Source organism: Oxyura jamaicensis, chromosome 7 (genome assembly GCF_011077185.1).
Source record: "Oxyura jamaicensis isolate SHBP4307 breed ruddy duck chromosome 7, BPBGC_Ojam_1.0, whole genome shotgun sequence".
Taxonomy (NCBI): domain Eukaryota; kingdom Metazoa; phylum Chordata; class Aves; order Anseriformes; family Anatidae; genus Oxyura; species Oxyura jamaicensis.
In genome coordinates this window covers 28395501-28415767 of record NC_048899.1, presented here as the reverse complement: position 1 = coordinate 28415767, position 20267 = coordinate 28395501, and the positions used below count along the sequence as shown (strand labels likewise).

Here is a 20267-nt window from a genome sequence, read left to right as displayed (position 1 = left end):
TCAAGAATATCAGTTTTTCTTGTTGTGTTTTTCAAAGGTACAACTTGAAAAGCATCTTCGTAGCATCACAAATTGATGAATACGGGCAGTCAATGACTGCAATTAGCGATGCTACTCTCTTAAAACAAGAAGGCCATTTTGATGCGGGATGAAAGCAGCATCATACTGTTGGCTGCGTAAGATGAATTGCTGGTTACCACACGGCACTGAACCCGTGGCTACTAAAGAAGCCCCGCGTGGCCGTGAGCCACCACGTCCGAGCACCGTCCCTCACGGGGCTGTCACACCAAATCTGACCGATGCGCACCACCGGGCACAGCTGCAGCCCCCTCAGCATCCCTCCTTTCGGGCTGGGTTTACTGACGGTTCTCCCCTCACGGTGGGGACCCGGGGCCCCCCGCCACGCCCGGCTGCGGCCTTGCGGGGGCCGCTCGGGCCCGGTGCCGGGGCGGGGCGGCCGGGCTGAGGCGGCGCGGAGCGGCCGCGCTCGGTCCCTTTAAAAGGCGGCGGCGGCGGCGGCAGTGGCCATTGTCTCCCGCCGGGTTTTTCCCCCCCTTCGCCGCCGGCCCGGCGCTCGCAGCCGCCCGGGAGCGGAGCACAAGATGGCCGAGCTGGGCAGCAAGGGGGTGACGGCCGGCAAGATCGCCAGCAACGTGCAGAAGAAGCTGACCCGGGCGCAGGAGAAGGTGAAAGGGGGAGGCTCGGTGGTGGCGGCGGTATGGGGTGGGTTTGGGATTCCCGGAGCCCTTCGCTGCCCTCCAGCCCCCCCGCCGTGTCGGCAGCAGGGGGGATTTTGTGTTGGCCGCCCCACAGGGCTTGGGTCCCCGAATGGTGCCGGGGTGAAGGACGAGCTCAGCCTCCCGGGCCTAATGCTGTGCTGCTGCTCCCAGGGGCTTAGGCTCATTTGCTGGGCTAGAGATGTGTTCTGGACGCCCCTGGCTGCTCTGAAATACCCTGGGTGAAGGGCTGCGCTGGCGGCTGTCTCCTGCCTGCCCTGCTCAGCAGCCAGGTCCGCGGCTTTTCCCCTGGCTGCAGCTCCAGGGGGTGACAGGACAGCAAATCTGGCTCCCGGTGGGCAGCCGGTGCACCCCGAGCTCCTCGCGGCTGCTGACCTGCGCTAGCCACCAGATGGCAACCATATTTTTAGTTAATTTTAAGGTAGGTGGTGAAGGCTGGGCTCCTGGCCTGCTGCTGAACTTGCTGCGTTTATCGATGCGGCTGGCAGGCCCTTCCCCTGCCTCCTGCCTGAACACACGCAGGTTCTTTTCCCAAGGGAAGAGTTTTCCACGAAGTCCTCCCAGCTGGAAGTCCATCGCGTTTCCTTGCTCGTTCCCTGATGGTGACTGGGGATATGGGAACGGATTAAGAGCTTTGCTGCGTGTTGTAGGGGACTCACATGATGTGGAATCGGTTGTTTGTCGCTTCACGTAGCAAAAGCGCAGCTAGTTTCCCTCTAAGGAGAAAAAGAAAACAAAACCCAAAGCACTTGCCTAATAAGCCAACGCAAATTCTAGGCCCTTTGGCTGTTGTCATCCGAATACAAACGACGCAACTTTGCTATCTGGGTTCTTCAAAAAAAAAAGAAGAAGAAAAAAGGCATTGTGTGGTTTATCAGACTGGCTCCTTCATACTGCTGGCACTTCATCTCTAACGAATCCTCTTTTATGGAGTGTTTGGTATTTTACATTTGTCTTGAAGGGACAGGCTTTCACCAAGACAAGTACGCAAATGCAAACTCGCAACTTGCAAGGAAAGGCACGGTAGAATATGGAGTGAAGACGTCGGTGGTTATGGCATGATACTGGTATTGTGGCATTTGATCTGAAACTGTAGATATGTGCTGTTGTTTAGCAGGAAGGGTAAACCGTATGTCTAGAGATAAGGACCAGGTCTTTAAAAAAGAGAAAAGGCTAAGCAGAAACCTGCAGAGGTATGTCTGGGTGCACAACAGACTAAGCGCTTAAAAAAATACTGGATTTTTCTGAAGGGAATCTAAATGAGTTTGAACTTTCCTTTTTGAGGCAAGTATAAATTGAGGCTTAAACAAGCTGGCAGTGTTCCTTTTACATATCCTCTTTCAGTCCGAATTTAGGATAAAAATTCTTTCCTTCAGAGTGCTATCTCCCTCCCAACTTCTGCCCTAAGGCTTTGACTTCGGCAATTTCCTTCATGGTGAATTTAAGCCTTGTGTTAAGCAAAGAATGATGTCTTTTTGTTCAATGCAGAATTCACACTGAAACGTTGTACACATCCTTTTTTCCCCTCTGAGATGGCTATTATGTAAAGCATGTAAGATATTCTTTCAGAAGTGCTGTTTGTTTTGAGCCTTTCAGCAAAACTATAAGCTATTTTTGGAAGGCACTTTCTCGATTCAACAGGAAATATGGGGCAGAATGGTTGTCTATGCTGTTTGCAAATGGGTGGTGCACCCTTTTAACCCCTCTCTTTATGTAAATGTAGCCTCAAGTTGTAATACTTGGCCAAAATTTGCCCGTTGTCCAGTGAAATGTATCAGTAAGTTGATGCATATGTTGAGACGTACCTGGCCAAAAGAACTCGTGCAATCATTGCGAATTTGTACATCGTCCTTCTCAACAGCCAGGAGATCTGGGCTGTGAGTTGGCCTTTGTTCATCCTATAGTTATCTGAATCATTTTCAGACCTGGACTTTGAGCTCTGAGCCTTTCATAGGTTCTCAACTTCTTAAAATGGAGTAAAATTTTAATGCCTCCAGTGTCATGGTATCTTGGAGAGCCTAGTCTTTACGTGTTCTGTAAACTTTGCCAATGAGTATTTGACAATAAGGATTTGAAAGTTTTTTTTCCTTTATGTCTGTAATCTCAATTAAAAATTGTTTCTCCTTAGTCAGTTTTTATCTTATATTTTGGAAAATGTTAAAAATCCCCCCTATTTACACAGTTCTCATCCTTCTTGAAGAGTGTCCCGTTCTTGGATGTGTGAATCTGCACACACACAAACGTTTCTATTTTAAACAAAATAAAATCACATCTCGGTGACTTGATGCAGTCCTGGTGTCAGGTGCTTCCTCTGGGAGAGTCCAGAAGTGGGTTGAGTTCACGAAGCAAATGGACCGGGCTGTTGCTGCTGGGCTGGCAGTGGGAGCCCCCGTCCCGGGATGAAGCTCCTTGCTTTCCCCCAGCAGGTTCAGTGGGAATTCAGAGCAGAAAAAGGGTATCGGCTGCAGGGAGGCGGGCTCAGGGATTTGAATTGCTCGGAGATCCGTACACATTTCTGAGGAGACAAATTGTGAAGTTGACATTGGATTTTCCTCTGGATTTTTTTTTTGTGTGTGCGTGTGGAGAGGAGTAGAACGGGATGAGCTGTGTTTCCCTTTCTAGACATCGCAGTTTCCTACTGTTGGTGTGTCCTGCAGGGGCTGTGGTCGCTTGCTGTTTTCGTTTGGGCCAAGTTAGAGATCTGAAACCAGGTTTCTGTGGGGTTGTTCTTTTTACCATGGTAATAGACTGTCATATTTTTTCGTTCTTTCACTCCGTACCAACATGCCAGCGCATCCCCTTTTCTCCCTCGTTGTCCCTCACCAAAGGGGAAGGATTTGGCCCAGGACCTGGTGAAGTTCAGCCGTCCAAACCCCCTTGTATTGAGGGTGCTGCTGAGGTTGTAGACCCTGCCACTCGCCGCCTTGCTGTGTTACTGTGAAATGTCACTTCTGCTTTCTGTTCCTGGCTCACTTTATCCCAGCGATGTTTACCCGTGTGCATCTTTGCAAAGTTTCCCTAATTAAACCTTCTGTCAGGGCATGGTTCTGGCTGCACAGCCCGAGGAGCTGGGCTGTACTCCTGGCCTCGCAGGGCTGCTGTGAGCATAGCTGGTTGGAGCTAGCCTTGTCAGCTCTCTCCCTGTCTGCTACAGAGCAAAAAAGCATATGTATGCCAGTAAACCAAAGGTTTCACTGAAGTATTTGCAGCCCAGCAATGAGAAATAACCAAGGACATTGGCCTCGAAGGAAGGCAGAGGAGTGCTTTTGGCAGGCTGATGTGGCCTGGATTCCCAATTCTTTTTTAAACTAATTTTTCTCATGTAACAATTTTAGTAACAGAGGCAACAACCAGAAAGGATCTTTTCCTAGGATCGTAGGCTTTGTTTCTCTTCCCTCGATATCCCCTTGCTGTGAACATGAGAAGGCTGAGAAGGTTGTGAATTTAGTGGAACACAGTTTGCAGGAGGCATGGCTTGCATTTTAGGCTTGCTTTCAAACAACACTTTTAAAAAAAATCTTTTTCTTAAAAGCGACCAGAGGCTGGAGCATGACAGGTGAGAACACCTGGCTTGAAGTCTTTTCCCTGTTGAAAGAGGTGGGAATCTATATCAAGGAACAGCAACCGAGAACCTTAAACCACATGCAGATGCAGATGTTTGCAGGATCCTGCTGTCAGGAGGCTGCCTGCTGTGTGGAACCTCTGCAGACAAGTTCTGCACGAAGGAGGTTTTAAGCAAAACATGGTAGATGCAGAAAGCTCTCTTCTGGAGAAGCCAGCACCACATCTACCTGGCTGGGAGGAGGGGAATCCTATACTGATTTATCCTTCAGCAAAAAGCTTCAAAGCTTCTGCAGTTTTCACTTGGCTTTGCATAGGATAGGATGTTTTGGCGGTAATTGACCTTGCTGAATCAGGGAAGTACAAAACGTGAGACAGCCTGACAAGCTACAGGAGTTGTTCGCTTGATGAACTGGCATGCAACTTTTTTTTTTTTTTTCTTTTACTCCTGGAGAACTCCCTAGGAAAGGGCTTCTTCATGTTGGCTTGGTTCCTTGAGAAGGGAAAGCTAACGTGACAGGTAGAATCTCAAAGGTACTTTGTGTCTAGAGGTTGCTGGAAAACAGGCACTGGAGAGAGGTCTGAATTCATGCCCCTCACGTACAGATGATTCCAGTATGAGCTCAGACTGCATTACTGGGTATCGGGTAATCTGCATGGGGCAGGGAGGAGGTGAAATAGGAAACCAGGCTCCACATGTTTCCTTGCCATGGAATGGTTTGACTGGCAGGGCATTTACATTGCCTGCTGAAGGTGCCCCTCTGTCTGCGGCGTTGGCAGCAGTTGTCTTTTAAGCAGAATCTCATGGATGGATGAATTTTTTTGGTTGGAAAAGGCCCAGACGTGTTCCTACTCACTCTCAGCCCCATGAGCTCTAATCTGACAGCCAGTCCTTTTCAGAACAGTTCCTGTGAGGTCAGGTTCACAAAGTGGCTGTGAGATCTCTTTTTCAATGACGAGGTTTGGTGAGGCTCTAGGCAGACTAGAATTAGTGCTGCAGAGCTCATCAGTCAGGTAGGTGCCTTCAAGCCTGTCTGTCCTCTCCATCCCTTGTGCATGCTGATTTTTCCAGCCACAAATGTTTTTTTTTTGCAACATCACAGGTGCTCTTGGCACGTAACTGGCCAAACCATTCGGGAAAGCAGCCTGAGGTGTTTGCTGTCTTGTAGGACTGGGGTTTTGGCGTGGAAGGCAGAAGAAACAAAAAATGCAGATTTTCTTGTAATTCCTGACCCTTTGGACAGAGTGACAAGATCCTGTTGTTTGGGCCCAAACGTGTCGTAAAGCTCCTCTTCTAGAAACTTTCAGAAAAACAGGAGGGTGACTGAGGTTGACAGCCATCGGCGAGGCTATTTTTTCCCCTCTGTGATGGTGACAGGACACCTGAGCCGCGTGCCGTGTGAGTCCTGCCCTTCGCAGGGCTCAGCTTACAGTCCTGGCTGCCTACCTGTGCGTGCTGGGGTCCGGCCTCCTCCCCACGAGTGCGCGCCGGCAGCTTGACGGTATCAAGGAGATACACTCGATTTGCCCAGGCAGAACAGGCTCTTGCAACCCAGTCTTCTTCACCTGGCTGCAGCCTGAGGGCTCAGCACGTGGGCTTCCTAAGTGGGCTGGCAAAGCCAGGGAGCGCAGACCTGCTTTGGGATCAGGCTGCCTTGCTCTGGGTTTGCCCAGGAGTCTGCGTTGTCCACCTGCAAGTAATGAGACAGGGACAAGTGCTGAAGTATGAATAAAGCTTCCTAGGAGAGCTGCTGGCAGGTGGAGTAGGGACCAAGGTCCGTTTTGACGTCAGCCTGTGCTTTAGATTTATCTTGAGGGACTTTGTGTTTGCTTTTCTTCAACACCTGCAGTGCTGAATGTGAGAGTGCAAGCAATACCCTTCTGGTGTTCATACTCCTGCTGAAAGGGGTTGTTTCTCAGAGGAAGGGACTGGAAGAGAGAAGAGAGTCATTTACATTGTCCTGCTAGTTAAAATCTATTTTAAACACGCTATTAGTTGAGTACTTAATGTTGCCAGGACAGGAGCGAGGGACCTCTGCAGAAACGCTTGGACTGTTGGCAGTGGTGCAAGGGATAGATGAATCTTGGCAGGTGGTTTTTCAGCAGGTGCATGTGAGTGACTGATGGCTCTCAGACAGTTCAGGTATCCTCTGGAACATCTCCTAGCTTTGCTGCCTCTGGAGCTGCTTGATCTTCACAAAGCTGGCAAGTGCTGCAGGACAGGTCCAGTCCCTCTTTCCTAGGGAAAAAAAAAAGGAAATACGGTAATTAGCAGAAAATAACGTTAATGGATCTTTTTTGATTGAGGTTGCAGTTTTATTATGCCAACTTCTTTGTGTAGTTTCTTAGCTGCTGCTCGGAAAGCACATCTTTGATTTGCACTTCTGTGCTCTGAAGGAACTGTCTTGGTAAATGCAAATAGGAGCAGCCCAACCTGAACAGTTTTCACAGTTTAATTCTGTCTTCCCCCACCCGTCTCCCTCCCAAGTTCCTCCTTGACTGCTGGGAGCACTTAGGAGGGTTTTGGGCATTGGTTATGTCTTGAGGGACTCTTGGAAGCCAGGGCTTAGGGTGTTACACAGACCTAGACAGGTCTCTCAAGTCATGTTGAAGAAGCCATGGCAACCTTTAAGAACTGAGGAAAAGGTTGGATGTTTGCAAAAGCCTACACAAGTACATGTGTGTAACTGATTTTTATTTTTATTTATTTTTTTACTATTTAGGATGTGCTGGAGTAAGCCTGCGCAGCCCTGGGGCTGGTAGGTTAAAGCCTTTGATTAAGCACTCCTAGAGGGACACATTAATTGAGAGGCAGTTAAGAGAGTCACAAAAGCTAGACAGTGCTGCATTTCTTTGCCCCTTTCCTCAGTAGAAAGGAGAAGTCTGGGTGGCAGTTTCTTAATATAGGTTGCCAGGCAGGATGGAGAGTGCAAACTTTACCAACAGGGAGGAAAGCAGTGCTTAACAGCATCTAATCCTGCGGTAAAACGATGGGCTGCATTTAATCTCTTGATGATAGGCAGATATCAAAGCCTGGCCTCTCTGCAAAGATTTGTTGTGCAGGTTCAGAAAGCTGGAAACCTGTTGGAAGTGATTTTATTTTTTGCCAGTTCTTTGTTGATCACGTTGGTTTTATGCATTTTAAGGAGGTTTAGAACTTTTTGTTAGAATTGCTTAAGAGCCATGCTAGTTTCCAGCCCTCTTCTAAGTTACGTTTTCAGGAGGGAGATGAGGGGCCGGAATAGCTGAAGTACAAACACGTTTCGCTGGGCATTTCCTAGCGCTTTACTTTGAAACTGGATTAGACAGAAGTGCAATACTTGCTTGCCAGCAGGAAGGGAAAGGGAACTTCAAATAGTGACTGTGGAGTGTTTGAAAACAGAGCTAAAAGCGTGGTTCTTTTTTTTGGTCTTCATGCCATTTGGCATGATCGCACGTTTGATAAAGCCAGAAACAATAACGTGTGACTTAACCTCCTCAGCTCAAAGTTGGTTGGTATCTGCAGAATGAGTAAGTGGCTGTATCCCCTCGGGTTCATTGGGAATGGTGCCACTGGTGGATGTGCACGTACGCAGAACACACATATATTATGAAGTATAATGTCTGGGATATGAAGATGATGTAGATCTCTGCATCTTCTTCCTTAACAGAAATGCCGATGGTGCAGCTCTCTAGTACCCTTGCACGTGACACATTCCTGTAAATTGTGGTAAGTCTTGTGACAGTGTGAGCTCCAGGAGTCTTGAGTGTAGAAGGACTGAACTTATTTCTATCCCTCCTTCCTCAGCCATTATGAGGGATAAAAGGAGCAAAACCCTGAGGGGAGAAAATAGTATATTAAAAAAGAAATGCAGGGAATTAATTTTCTGTCATTTGCATGCTTAGTGCATGATTTTTGAATTGTCATGCAGTAGGCTGGCGTCCAAGGGAGATTATTTCATCCCATCATCTTAGGGTGGTGGAACATGGCCCATCCGGTCCAAATACTGATTCTGACACAGGACCAGAAAGGAGAGCGAGTTGTTGTGGCAGGGGACAGCATGTTTCAAGGGGACTCTTTTCTTTTGCCTCCTTAAGCTGAGTAGCCATTGCAAAAGGCAGAGTGCATTAATGAACGTGAGCCACTGCAAGAAACTGCTGATAACGTTTGTCCTTGTGCCGTGCAGCCGGCGTGACTGCTTGTTAGTACCCGCAGTGCGATCGCGTTAGGCGTTGCTGAAAACGGACGTTCCCCATCCTGAATCTGTTCCAAAGTAAATACTGGACAGCCTCGATTAGTTAAGATGCTTCTGTTTTATTTCAGCAGAATTCCATATCCCAGCACACTGAAAGTTGCTTTTTAGATAATTTTTACAGAGGTTCAGTAAGGGCGGTTTTGTAGGCAAGGGTGCAGGGCTATTGTTGAACATTGGAAAATTCATGAAAATACATGAGCTACAGAAACTGGGAAGAGAGACTGGCTTTCTTTGGAGAAGAAGAGCAGCTATATGTGCAAGGGGCCGAGAGGGGAGAATTAGGAGGCTGACCATGGAAGGAAGGGCAAGGTCAGAGAAAGTTGGGGGTGATGTGATGAGTCGATCGTGGATGCTGCATCAGTGCACTGCAACCAGACTGCTTATAGACTAGGGCTTGTCTGCAGATGGGTACTGAAGTCAGTTGCTGGACTTAGAACTTTTTGCCAAGCTGAAGGCTTTCGCTCTTCATTCCCTGACCCTCAGCGAACATAAATAATTGCGGAAGGAAGTGAGTATTACCAGGGCTGGATGACATTACGATGTGGCTGTGGGTATTAGTAGGTGAAAAGAGCTGGGCTGCTCTGCTGGGTGAAAGCTCCTTAGAGCTGGGGTGGGTGGATTTAACTGGGGTGTCTTGGAAGCAGCCCGTCCCGTATCTCCAGCTCAGGTCTGACTTTTTGAGGAGGCTCACTGTGGGAAGGCATCGTGGGGCTTTTCCTTTCCGATGACAGTACGGACAAATTCTCAGCAGGTATATTGGCAAGGAAGCCAGTGGTCTTACACCTGTTTGCAGGAGAACTTTGTCCATCAGGCCAAGTTCTCAAATCTACTGTTACTCATCCTTCAACTCCTCTGAAGGCAGTCCTCTCAGGGGGAAAGGAAGAGCTGTTCAAAAGCTGCTCCCTTCTGACTCTTTGTAGTCTGTGACTCCAAATTTTTTTCACTAGAGGATAACATGTGACTTGCTTTGGAAGAAGCAGCAAGAGATGACCATTTGTGTTGCTCTACATGTTCCCACTTTGCTGGACAAGCCACATCCTGTATCCCAGCGTGGCCGTGGAGGGCAGCGTTCCTAAGCCTTTCTCCTGCATCTGATTCTTTGCTGCTGTCTCCTTCTGACTCAGGGAGATCCAGCTGCTGATCCAGACGTCTGTGCCTTTTCCCTCTGCCCAGCCATGTATTACATGTTCCAGACCTGTTCTGCATTTCAGAAATTCTCATCCCTGTCCAGCAAGGCAGTCAGCAACCCTTACAGGAGCTTTCCTAGCCTCTTAAGGGTTCTGCGTCTAGCCTGTGGCTTCTGGAGTCCCTTTGCCCATGGCTCTGCCTTATAAGAGCTCCTCTGCCCCCTCTCCTCCAGCACACACCTGCTCCTTTATTTCAGTCTTCAGCTCAGCATGGCCCCAAATGCCTTTTGTGTTTTGTCCTGATTTGGTTACTTCATTTTGCATCAGTGCTGGCATAAAAATAAAAATACTTCTTGCAAATGTATCAGCATTTAAAATGAGTGTTGCAGGGGAGGAGGCGGAGGACATGAGAAGGGGGATTTGAGCAAACAGCACTATTTATGTTATCTGTTCCTCTTACTAGTGTTACTGTCGGCTATAGATAGGGTTTAATTAAGCGATGTTAAATGCTTACCCAAGTAATAGACGTGGATGTTGCTCAAGTCCTGTTGCCTGGAATGTCACACTGATGCCAGCTGAATTAAGTGCTGCCATTTGGCGTTATTAGCTACCCAGCTTCAATGCAGCTACAACCCAGCTCCATAGTTGTCTGCTTTTTTGGTTTCTGATTTGACATCTACATCTCAGCTAATGTACCAGGAGTGTTTAAAAGGAACCTGGGTTTGGAGTTGTTCGAACAGCTTAGGAATGGACAATTAGCTGCAGTTATGTGAGTGTAGGTAGCAGCACGGTGTGCCTGCACTGACCCAGCCACGCCATCGTGTCGGCAAGACGAGAAATGGCCTTCCCCTGCCGTCACAGCGCCAGTCCTGCCACATCATCACTTTAGGTTTGAAAGATGCGAGAAGCTAAACTGCAAAAACTGTGGGTAAAAGGAGAAACTATTTGAAATGTTGAAAATGGTCAAGGGGATTAAAAATCGTCACATGCAAATTCTTTGAACTTAAGAATTTGGGTCAGTACTATGTGCATGCTCAAGAGCTGTCCCTCTTAATGCCCTCTGGGGGAAGAGGTTGGCTGGGGCCTGTGGTTACGTACCGAAGAGAACTTCTGCTCCACTGATATGCCCCACACAGAAGCGGGGAGAGGTAATGCTTGCACAACATCCTGAGATTTGGCGATTTACTTGTGTTCTCGTGAACAAGCTGCAGAATTGCCTTGAGGAAAATAGCTCTTGCATACCGGAGATGTGCTGTGTATTTTCCTTAACTTCTGGTATGGCTGTTTTCACATGGGAGACAGTTCTTCTGAAGGCTAATATTAGAAATATAGAAGGTGGTTTAATTTTTTCTTGCAACAACGTGTTATAATAGACAATATATGTATTTAATATATAATATATGTATTGAGATACAGATTTCTAAGTTAATCTTCATTTATACTCAGATTTCAGTTCAGACTGACCAGCTAATACTAATTTCCATGACTTTTTTGATGTGCTTTTGCACCAGTCTTTCACTCTTACCGTCCCATATGTTGTTGTGAGAGCAGTTCCAAAGGGGTTCTTGCTACATCTTGGTCATTTTGTTAAGTCACTTGAGGGTTTTTTAGCTGTAGTTAAGAAACCACATCCTCAATGTCAGTCTCCTGCCTTAACAGGTGAGGCCCTCCCATCACCCCCATTTCCTTATGGGTTTTATTTCACTTGTAATATAAGTGGCAGCAAAAATACGTTGTTACTCTCAAATGAAAAAGTGGCGTCTTTATCCTTGATTACCAGGCTGAGTTCCCAGCGAGCCTCGGGGTCAGGCTGGCAGGTTGCACATGGTACAACCTCACCCAGTGCTGTCGTGCCTGTAGTAAACTGGCTGGGGCTTTAATGCACGCACGTAAGGGAGAATGAGGAGTGAGCCTACGGCTGTGCAGATTAGTGAAATTTAACCGATCCTCTTTCTGGGATAAAAGGGAAAGCAAAATGATAGAGCAATTCCTTGCCACCTTGATTTTACGGTGTTTGGGTGCTAGCAGCATCTTTTCTGTTGGTTCGTGTTGCACCAGGGTGGTTTCTCCTGCAATGGGTGCCAGAGCCCGCCCCCTCTCCCCAAACCTTCCTTTTCAGTTTGTGCTCAAAAGTGAACGTTGCTGGGAGTGGGTAACCTTCAGAAATGCAGGCTGTTATGATGGGAAGAAGTCCTGGCTTCTCTTCCAGTGTCCTAAGTACCAGCTTTGACATCTACAGTGCCGTATGGATGCCAGTGATGTGTGAACAGCTTGCCAGGAAAGTGGAAAAATGACGCTGCTAGGTCTTCTCAGGATGATTTTTCCACACAGGGATAAATAAATGTTCCATCCAAAATCACTCTTAAATTAGGCGAGAAGATGCACAGAGTGGGCGGAGGAGGGGAGGGGACGTGTCGGTGCAGAACCGCAGTAAGGTGCTTATCCAGCCAGGTGTCCCAGGGTATGCCAGGACACTCTTCCAGCAAAAGTGCCCTTTCTGCTGTGCTCCAGCTCTGTTCTGCAGAGCTGACTCCATAAACAGGCTGTGTGGAGGGTCTGGGGCGTAATATTCCCAATTCCGTTACCTGCAGGGTCGCCGTGCCCTCTAGCACAGGCTGCAGCCAGAGTGGCTCTGCCCTGCCACAGTTACGTGTTTAAAGAGCATTACCCCGATTATCTGGGAGGAGGATTAACGGCAGCTGATGGGTAGCAGGAGGAAGGGAGAGGTGCTTCTGAGGCGAAGTTGAGTCGGCAGACTTGTTACGCAGAGCAACGCTGGCCACGTGCGCAGAAGCGAGGCGAGGGAGCTGGGCTGGTCGGACCCTCCTGCTTTGTGGGGCTGGGGGAGGCGGGCAGCAAGGTCCACATGCGAAGCCGCATCATCGCGTTCTCCTAAGTGAACCGTAGTGGTGCTGGATGTACCACTGTAGTCTTTTGGGAGCATGTGTTCACAGGGACCAAGCCCTGCCCTTGCATGAGCTCTTAACACCACCCTTGAGGCAGGCAGGGGCTGTGCGTACAATGCTCGCTGCGTCTGCCCTCCCAGCCCTGGGACACAACTACCTGTGCCCCTGGCCCCGCACAGGAGCGGTACCACGAGCTGCTTTCTCGGGGGAGTGGAAGTTCACCATAGTGAATGGGGCTGTGAATGAAAAGCAGGACGGGGCTGCTGAGGGGGCTGGAGAAGTGGCAGGCCTTGGATACAAAATGCTGCTCGAGAGCCTGCGGGACCTGCCTGCCAGCCGCCCTGATGGGCAGCCCGAGGAGAAGGGACAGCTGATGGCCCGGCTGGGACAGGCACCCTGCAGCATGTTCCTCAGGCCCCGGGGACGGCACGGCTCCGAAGCCAGGCATGGCGTGGATGCAGAAGGGTATCAAAAGCAAAGAGGGATATTTTGGGACAGAATGAATAGGGACAAGGGTTGAAGGGCCCAGAGAGAAGCCTAGTCATTCTTTTCACTTCTACCATGCTGAGGATCAAGGAATTCCTTGTCAAGGAATTATTAATTCCTTGTTTTATCATGTGGAGAACAGAAAGGAAAGCATTTTTTCCTCCTTATCAGAAGAAACAAATGCTTGTTTTTGGAGGTGCATTTGTCATGCTCAGTATCTGCTGCCTCCCCAGCTTCCTTCTCCATTCTCCTTTGAGCTACTGCTGGGTCTGGGGCACTCTGATGTCTTCTTAATGTAAACCTCAGCTCCCTTGCACCCTCTAAACTTAAAGACTTGACTAATGTCCCTCATCCTGAAAAAAAAAAAAAAAAAAAAAAAAAAAAAAAAAATTTGGGGTGAGTATAAACCGGTTCAGGAAATGGTTTTTTTTCAATTCCTCGGGTTTGTTATTGTAGGGTTGCTTAGCAGAGCTGGACTGGGAGCGGGTATCTAAGCCTTTTTTCTTCCCACTTTTGAGATTGTCTTTTCTGTGGTGAAGCAGCTGGGGGAGATGCAGGAAGGGCAAACCTGGGCTCTGAAAGAGCTGTGGGCTTTTGTGCCCTCCTTGAGCTCTCACCTGTAAGAGGTCAGTGGATGAAAAGATTAAAAAATTGAAGAGGGTGTGTGTGATGAGACACATTCTTCCTTCATTTCTTCCCCCCTTTAATTTCTTCTTTAACAACCTTCTTTAATTTTCTGACTGTAGTAACCTTCTGAAGATGATTTTTAATCATAGGATATTATCCCCACTGGTAATGGTAGGCTTTCTGCTAACTCTGAGCGTGCACCAACCTTAATAGGTTTTTAATGTGTTATCCTGAAGCTGTGGCCAGGCTAAGCAGGGACGTTACCAAGTGGCTGGAAACTTGAGGAAGATGTATGAAAACAGCATCTGTTTTCATGGCAACAGGCTGAGAGATGGAAATTAATGTATAATGCTTTCTGGTGCTTTCACAGCCTGGCTCTGCTGCTGCTTTAGCCAAATCCTTTGATCTGCTTTCTGTTTGTTGCTGTCATTCTCCCTGGTGTTTCTTCTAGCTGTCAGTCAGGGATGGCTTGTGTTTATTTAGGGCTTTCTTTTCTTTTTTTTTTGAAAAGGTGTGAGTCAGGATATCGTTTGAATTCAGCTGTAGCTGCTCTGGAAGGGTCTTGCAGGAGGAAGAGGAGGAGCTGCCATGAGATCGGCCAGTTCCCCTGCCCTTTGGTTTGGCAGTGAAGTGCACCGGACTAATGCGGCTCATTTCTTGGGGCTTTGGAACTAGTTGTGGCCAGCAATACACGAACAGCAACAAAATGAGAGGCTTGGGGAAGTTGCTGTGTATTTACCTGCGTTAGCATACCTTGGGACTAATAGCTATGCATCCCATATGCCTCAATCCTGTCTCTCTCAAGGAGTAAGTCTCACTTTGAGAATTACCACCTGGGATGTCTGTGAACCCTGCAGACTGGCTTTCGCTGCACATTTCATGTCCTTGCTTTCTGGAAGGAAAGGATGCTGTGTGGCTGAGATTCACACTATGCAAAGCTGACTCGAGGTTAGAAAAGTAAGCTGTATTTTTCATCCTGCCATCACCCAGCTTTTGGAGCCTGGGAGGCTGAAAGGGAGCCAGGAACACAATCAACGTCTTTGTTTCCTCCAGCAATAGCTGGGCTCGCCTGTGTCAGAAATCTTATCTTGCAAGCGTGTTCTGATAACGCAGTGGTCTTGGCAGTGGTAAGGAACAGCGTTTAGGAGCTCTGGAATCGTGCACTCGATTTTTATCGTGCCTCCTCAGGGGCTTGGTGAAAATGCTAGCCCTGTTGTGATAGAAAGGAAAGGTACTGATACAGAAAGGCAACATGGTCTGCATGAACCCAAACAGCGTCTGTGACAGAGGCACATTTTCAGTGCAGCTTTTCCTGGTTTTAAGGGGAGCTGTGACAGTTTCTCCGTCCCTTCAGTAATGTTTGATGTGTTGACCTACATACAATTTAAGTTTGTTTCTTACTCCTGCTGTACGCTGCTGTACAGCCACAGGCGGGTCATTTGTTCTCAAGAGATCTCATTCTGACATCTACAAACAGTAAAAAGGAAGTGATTCTGTGCTGGAGTGGAAAAATCTTTGACTATGTGCACGCTGCCCAGTGCACAGAGCCACTGCACGCTGCCTGCTCTCCTGGCAGCCCTGCTACAATGCAGATCAGACTCATCAAGCTCTCTGCAGCCCTGCTACAATACAGATCAGACTGTCCTGCTCTCTGCAGCAGAAATTGGCTATGCCTGTGTTATGTGTGGTGCTGAAGGTCGCAGACACGGGCTGCCTGCCTTCAGCAAGCGTCTTTGGCTTGTTTATGCCCCTGCTCTGGAGCCTGGGATGAGAAAGCAAGTGTTTTGTTTTGTGCTGGCAGCGCGTTGGGCAGTACCAATGCTGTGTGTGGCGCATTGTTTCCTCCGATGCGGAGGAAAGTTCTGTGCTTGTTTGGGAGGAAGGCATCTTTTACTTCGCATGTACCAGTGGGTGGGCGCCGATGGGGGGGAAAAACAGCTGCCCCTGGACACTTGTCCTTCACGGGGTGTTGGTGCTCAGTGTTCATCCTGCACATATTTCTCTCCCTTCATCTGCTTAGCAAAGCACCTGAGTGCTTCTTGAGAACATCGTCCGCACATCATTCAAGTTCCTCCTCTCAGTCGCTTCTTCCACTCCGTAATCCCCAGGACTTGGTAGGAAGCCAAGTGCTTACGGGCCTGGATGCCCACGTCGGGCAGCCTGCAATGAGGAGGGCTTCCCCTGGGGAGATCCGGGGAGCCCCAAGGAACACGTTCGTGCTGCTGTGCTCCCAGCTCCCTTCCGTTGTAGGAAAAAGTCCCCTGCTTTGATCTTATTTTCCTGCTGTCACCTCCAACAACTCACTCTTTGGATTTTCTTTCCCCTCATTCCAGACCAGCCAAAACACAGACAACCTGACCTCTTCCAAGCTAGTGCTTATTTCTCAGCATCCTTGTTGTTCCATAGTAATGTTTTATTTAGTGGTTATTTTAGGTCCTTCTTGCTGTATTTTTTTCTTTCTTCACATAATTTTTAACCTTTGCCTGCGGCAGCTCTGCAACCAGGCCAGAATCCAATGACACTGCCTCTGTGATCCCGCCTGCATTTAGTAATAGGGCTGTGGTTGTGAGTGAGGACATCACACGTTGAGCCGCATTGGCTCTTCTCTCATTCAGAACTTTAATGAGAGATTAGGGCAGTATAGTCTCTGTGCACTGGAGCGGTTGTATAGAACTAGGGACCTTGGACACTTGTGTGTCTCAGCTGTTATGACCCTTTAAACGATGAGACCAGGCACTTCTGGGAATTAATTTGGGTTTTGCCTCTTTGTCTTGTTCCTGCTCATTTGGTTGCTTCCATTTCACAGTCCTCTGACAAAGCCAACACAGAGCAAATGTCAAAATGCTCCTTGGCCAGACCAGCTCTCTGCAGAGCTGGTATCTGTGTAAGGCCCGGGTGAACACCAGGACCGTAGTGGCATTAAGTGGTCTGTGGGAAGAAAATGCAGCAGGAGTGAGTGGTGAGCATGTTAGAGACCAGCAGTGCAATGCCATGTAAAGAGGTGGCTCCTCTGCCCCTCTGTGTGTCCACAAGCCATTATGTGGTGATGGACTTGTTGGAGGTATTTTTCCTGCATTTATGTCATTGGAAACCAGTGATTATCCATAAATGATACATGGAGTCTAGTGACATACCACAGCGGTCCATACTAGGTACAATTCTGTTTAGTGTCTTTGTTAATGTATCTTCTGCAAGGTTGCTCTGATGCACCACTGGGAGGAGTGGCTGATATGCTGGAAGTTTATTTTGCCGTCCAGAGGGACCTCAGTGGTCTGAAAGGAACCTCGTGCCGTTCAACAAGGCTGAGTACAGAGTCCTGCACCTGGAAGAAAACAACCCCACACGCTGGCGCGTGCTGGGGACCGACTGTCTGGAAAGCAGCTTTGCACAAAAGGACCTGAGAGTCTTGGTGGACACCAAGTTGAGGGATTGTGGAGTCTCCATTATTGGAGATACTCAAAACTGCTTGGACACATCCCTGAGCAATCTGCTCTGGGTGGCCGTGCTTGAGCAGGGGGTTTGGACTAGGTGGCCTCCAGAGGTCCCTCCTGACCTCAGCCATTCTGTGATGATGAGCCCTTATCACCACCAATAAACATTACCTACTTTCAGTGACAAACACTTCTGTGTATTGGGGGGGTTGAGCCACCAAAAAGGACTGAGGATGTTAATAGGTTTGTTTCTCACTGCATTGTCCTCCTGTTCCACATTGTTAAGGAACAGGCTTCATGCTCAGTAATGCCTGTATCTGTTCATACTTACTATAACTAAGAGAAAGGTGTATGCTGGATACGACACTGAGTTTACCATGCCTGTGAAGTCTCTGGATTCTGAGTTTCATCTTCCCTTAAGAACCTTCTTCCTGGCAGCATCTGCCTTCTGGTAGATGATCCAACAGTTGTGTCTGTCATGGATTGGCATTTATTTTTTCTGTGGGGCAGCTAGATGGAAGCTAGGCACAAAAAAAGTACTTTGGAATTTTGCCATTACATATTTATCTGCATAATTTTGGATTATACTGTATGTGGCTTAGAACAGGAGATTCCCACTTTTTCTAACTCAGTTGAGTCTCAGCGAAACCTTTGAGGCATTATAGAAAGTGTGCAGAAACTGAGGTTCGCCAAAAACTCTTGGCGAGTGAAGCCAAAGTTTTCAGTAAATAAGCTAGTTCCTGAAACACTTTCAGGTTGAGTGAGTTTGCCTGAAAATGTGGCCGGCTGATTTATTTTCATCTTCCTTGCATAACGGAGTGTTTTTTGGTTGTGTTTCTTTCTTTTTCTTAAATTTAAATACCGAGACCAAAATTCATCAGCTTGTCTTTGAATATAAAAAGATTTGGCTGCATTTCTTCCTCTTTAGAAACGGGAATGAATTTTTAGCTCTGTTGAAATACAAGTTTGGAAGTCTAAATCTTGGTGTTTTCCAGGGACTTCACCCACAGAGACAGGACACGTTCTGTTCAAACTGCCCGGACACTGAATCCAGCCCTTTAGCCGAAGATCCATCCTCAGTCAGTGTGACTTAGTGAAAGCAATGGCCCAACGCTTTGCATAGGCAGGCACTGCTGTTGGGAAAATCACTTCCACCGCTTGTGAGCCAGATTGGGAAATCAGAAACCATCGGTTTCTTCAAACCCAGATTGGTATTGCTATTTTTAATTGAGGTTTGTTTCTCAATCCTGTTCAGCATGTGGCCACTCAAGTGCTTGGGTTAGCACAAGGAGCAACAGTGATGCAGAGGCAGGAAAGGGAGTCGGAAATGTGACTGTTTCAGTGGCCACACTGGGGAAAACTTGAAGTATTCATGAAACTGTGGCCTCTGCAAAGTCTCCTCCAGGCAAAGCTTCCTTTCATCCCTGAGCAGCACGGCTCCATTCTGGAAGTCAGGGTGGAGGAGATGCTCTATCAATCTCTGCTGGAGGATGTGCTTCTAAGGAGAGTCCTGTTGTTTCTTACAGGAGGCTGCAACCACCAGCCCCTCTCCCCAGGGAGCAATTAGGTGGCAGTAGTTTTGAACACTTCGTGTACAAGCCCACTACAGAAGATGACTTCTACATCTTTGAGCCAGTGCCTGAAGGCTCATATCCTATATTATAGGATACATGGTACCCTTCTTCAGAGTCTGAAGACTCTGTGCAGCCCGTCTGTGCGAGGCAGCGATGCCCAGAGGTTGGGAGCAGCCCATTCCTTTCTCCCCCCATCCTGTTTCCAAGCACTGCTGGAATGGGTCCCTGCTGACTCTGGCATGGCTGTGCTGAAAGCCACCCGTGGACAAAGGCTCCTTTTGTTGGAGCTGCAGCCCTGCGCGTGGACGTGTGTCTCAGCACTTGCCTCTTCCCCGGGGTATCATGCGGTGATAGCGCTGCCTCTCGGGGTGCGTGTCCCTCAGCTTGGGGTTGCTGCCCCAGCCAGGGGTGTTTCTGATCACCCTGTTCTGGGAGAGGGAAGAGAAGAAAGGTTTGCACAAGAGGAATCTAAATATTGTGCGAATGTGACCCTCTATCGGCAGGTGCAGATAACAAACTGTTAGGTGCAGATAACAAGCAGTGAGTGGGTAGGGTCTAAGGGACTTTCACAGAATGGTTTGGGTTAGAAGGGACCTTAAAGATCATCCAATTCCAACCCCCCTGCCATGGGCACGGACACCTTCCACCAGATCAGGTTGCTCAAAGCCCCAGCCAACCTGGCCTTGAACACTTCCAGGGATGGGGCATCCACAGCTTCTCTGGGCAACCTTTGTTCTCCATTCTCTTCTATCATTGCTCTCAAAGATGCTTCATATAGCTAAATCTTTTTTTTTTTTTCCTAAAACTTGTCTTTGTTTAAGCATTCCTAGCATTTAATACTTTCGCAGGGTGTGTAGCACTAATAATACTGCCAAGCAGCATTAATACCTGCGTGCAATGGTTGCTGAGGGGAAGAGGCTGAGCAGGGGCACAAGCTGAGGAACACCCAACTGGTAGAAAAAACTCTCCTCCCGGTTTGGTTTTCTGTTCTCCTTGGTGGGAGCTCTCTGGTTCCTCTCCTTGCTTGGTTGCAGTCATGGGGCTGTTTGAGGAGGGGGAAGTGAGACCTGGGGCAGGTCTATCAGGGAGGTTTTATGCTGTGTCCGTAGCTGGCTCCCTGGGGAAGGGAGGTGGCAGAGCACATCTCTTGGTAACGATATCAAAAACTTCTGTTTAATCTGTGAAAGACTGTCTTGCATGCCACCTAGATACCTGCAGCATCATCCAGTGTGGCAGGGGAACCAGGCAGCTGCTGTTGATGGTAGCCTCAGTGCCTGCACCTCTTTCTCACAGGTGACAGTAGAAATATTTAGGTGATAGCACTTGCCTCGCGGGAATGAAGGCACGGAGCAGTGTGTACGTGTGGCATTAATTTTTCTGATGTAGCAGTGTGGATAGCAGCAGCCATGGAGCTCTCGCTGGTTGCTGTCATGATTCATTTTTATTAGAGTCATGCCAAGCCAAAATTAGAATATAGGAGCTGCCCAGGAGGCTGATGTGACTGTGCTGGGAAGACATCTGCGTGGGCCAGCACGCATCCTGCTGGTGACGCCCTGCATGCTGAAGGAGGAACGTCTTCGCCC

General features: G+C 48.3%; 1 protein-coding gene across 18 annotated transcripts in view; it reads left to right on the top strand.

Moving 5' to 3' along the window:
• Window positions 1–480: 480 nt before the first annotated feature.
• The window catches only part of BIN1 (bridging integrator 1), a 93444-nt gene continuing 73657 nt past the window's right edge, over window positions 481–20267 (top strand). For 5 of the 18 annotated variants that reach the window (XM_035331048.1, XM_035331046.1, XM_035331045.1 and 2 more), the window contains exon 1: window positions 485–686. In XM_035331048.1, coding sequence (XP_035186939.1) covers window positions 603–686 — 84 coding nt within the window. In that variant the 5' untranslated portion in view covers window positions 485–602. Of the gene's footprint in view, window positions 687–20267 lie in introns of all 18 variants that reach the window. The other 13 variants (XM_035331044.1, XM_035331040.1, XM_035331047.1 and 10 more) reach the window with 8 other exon arrangements.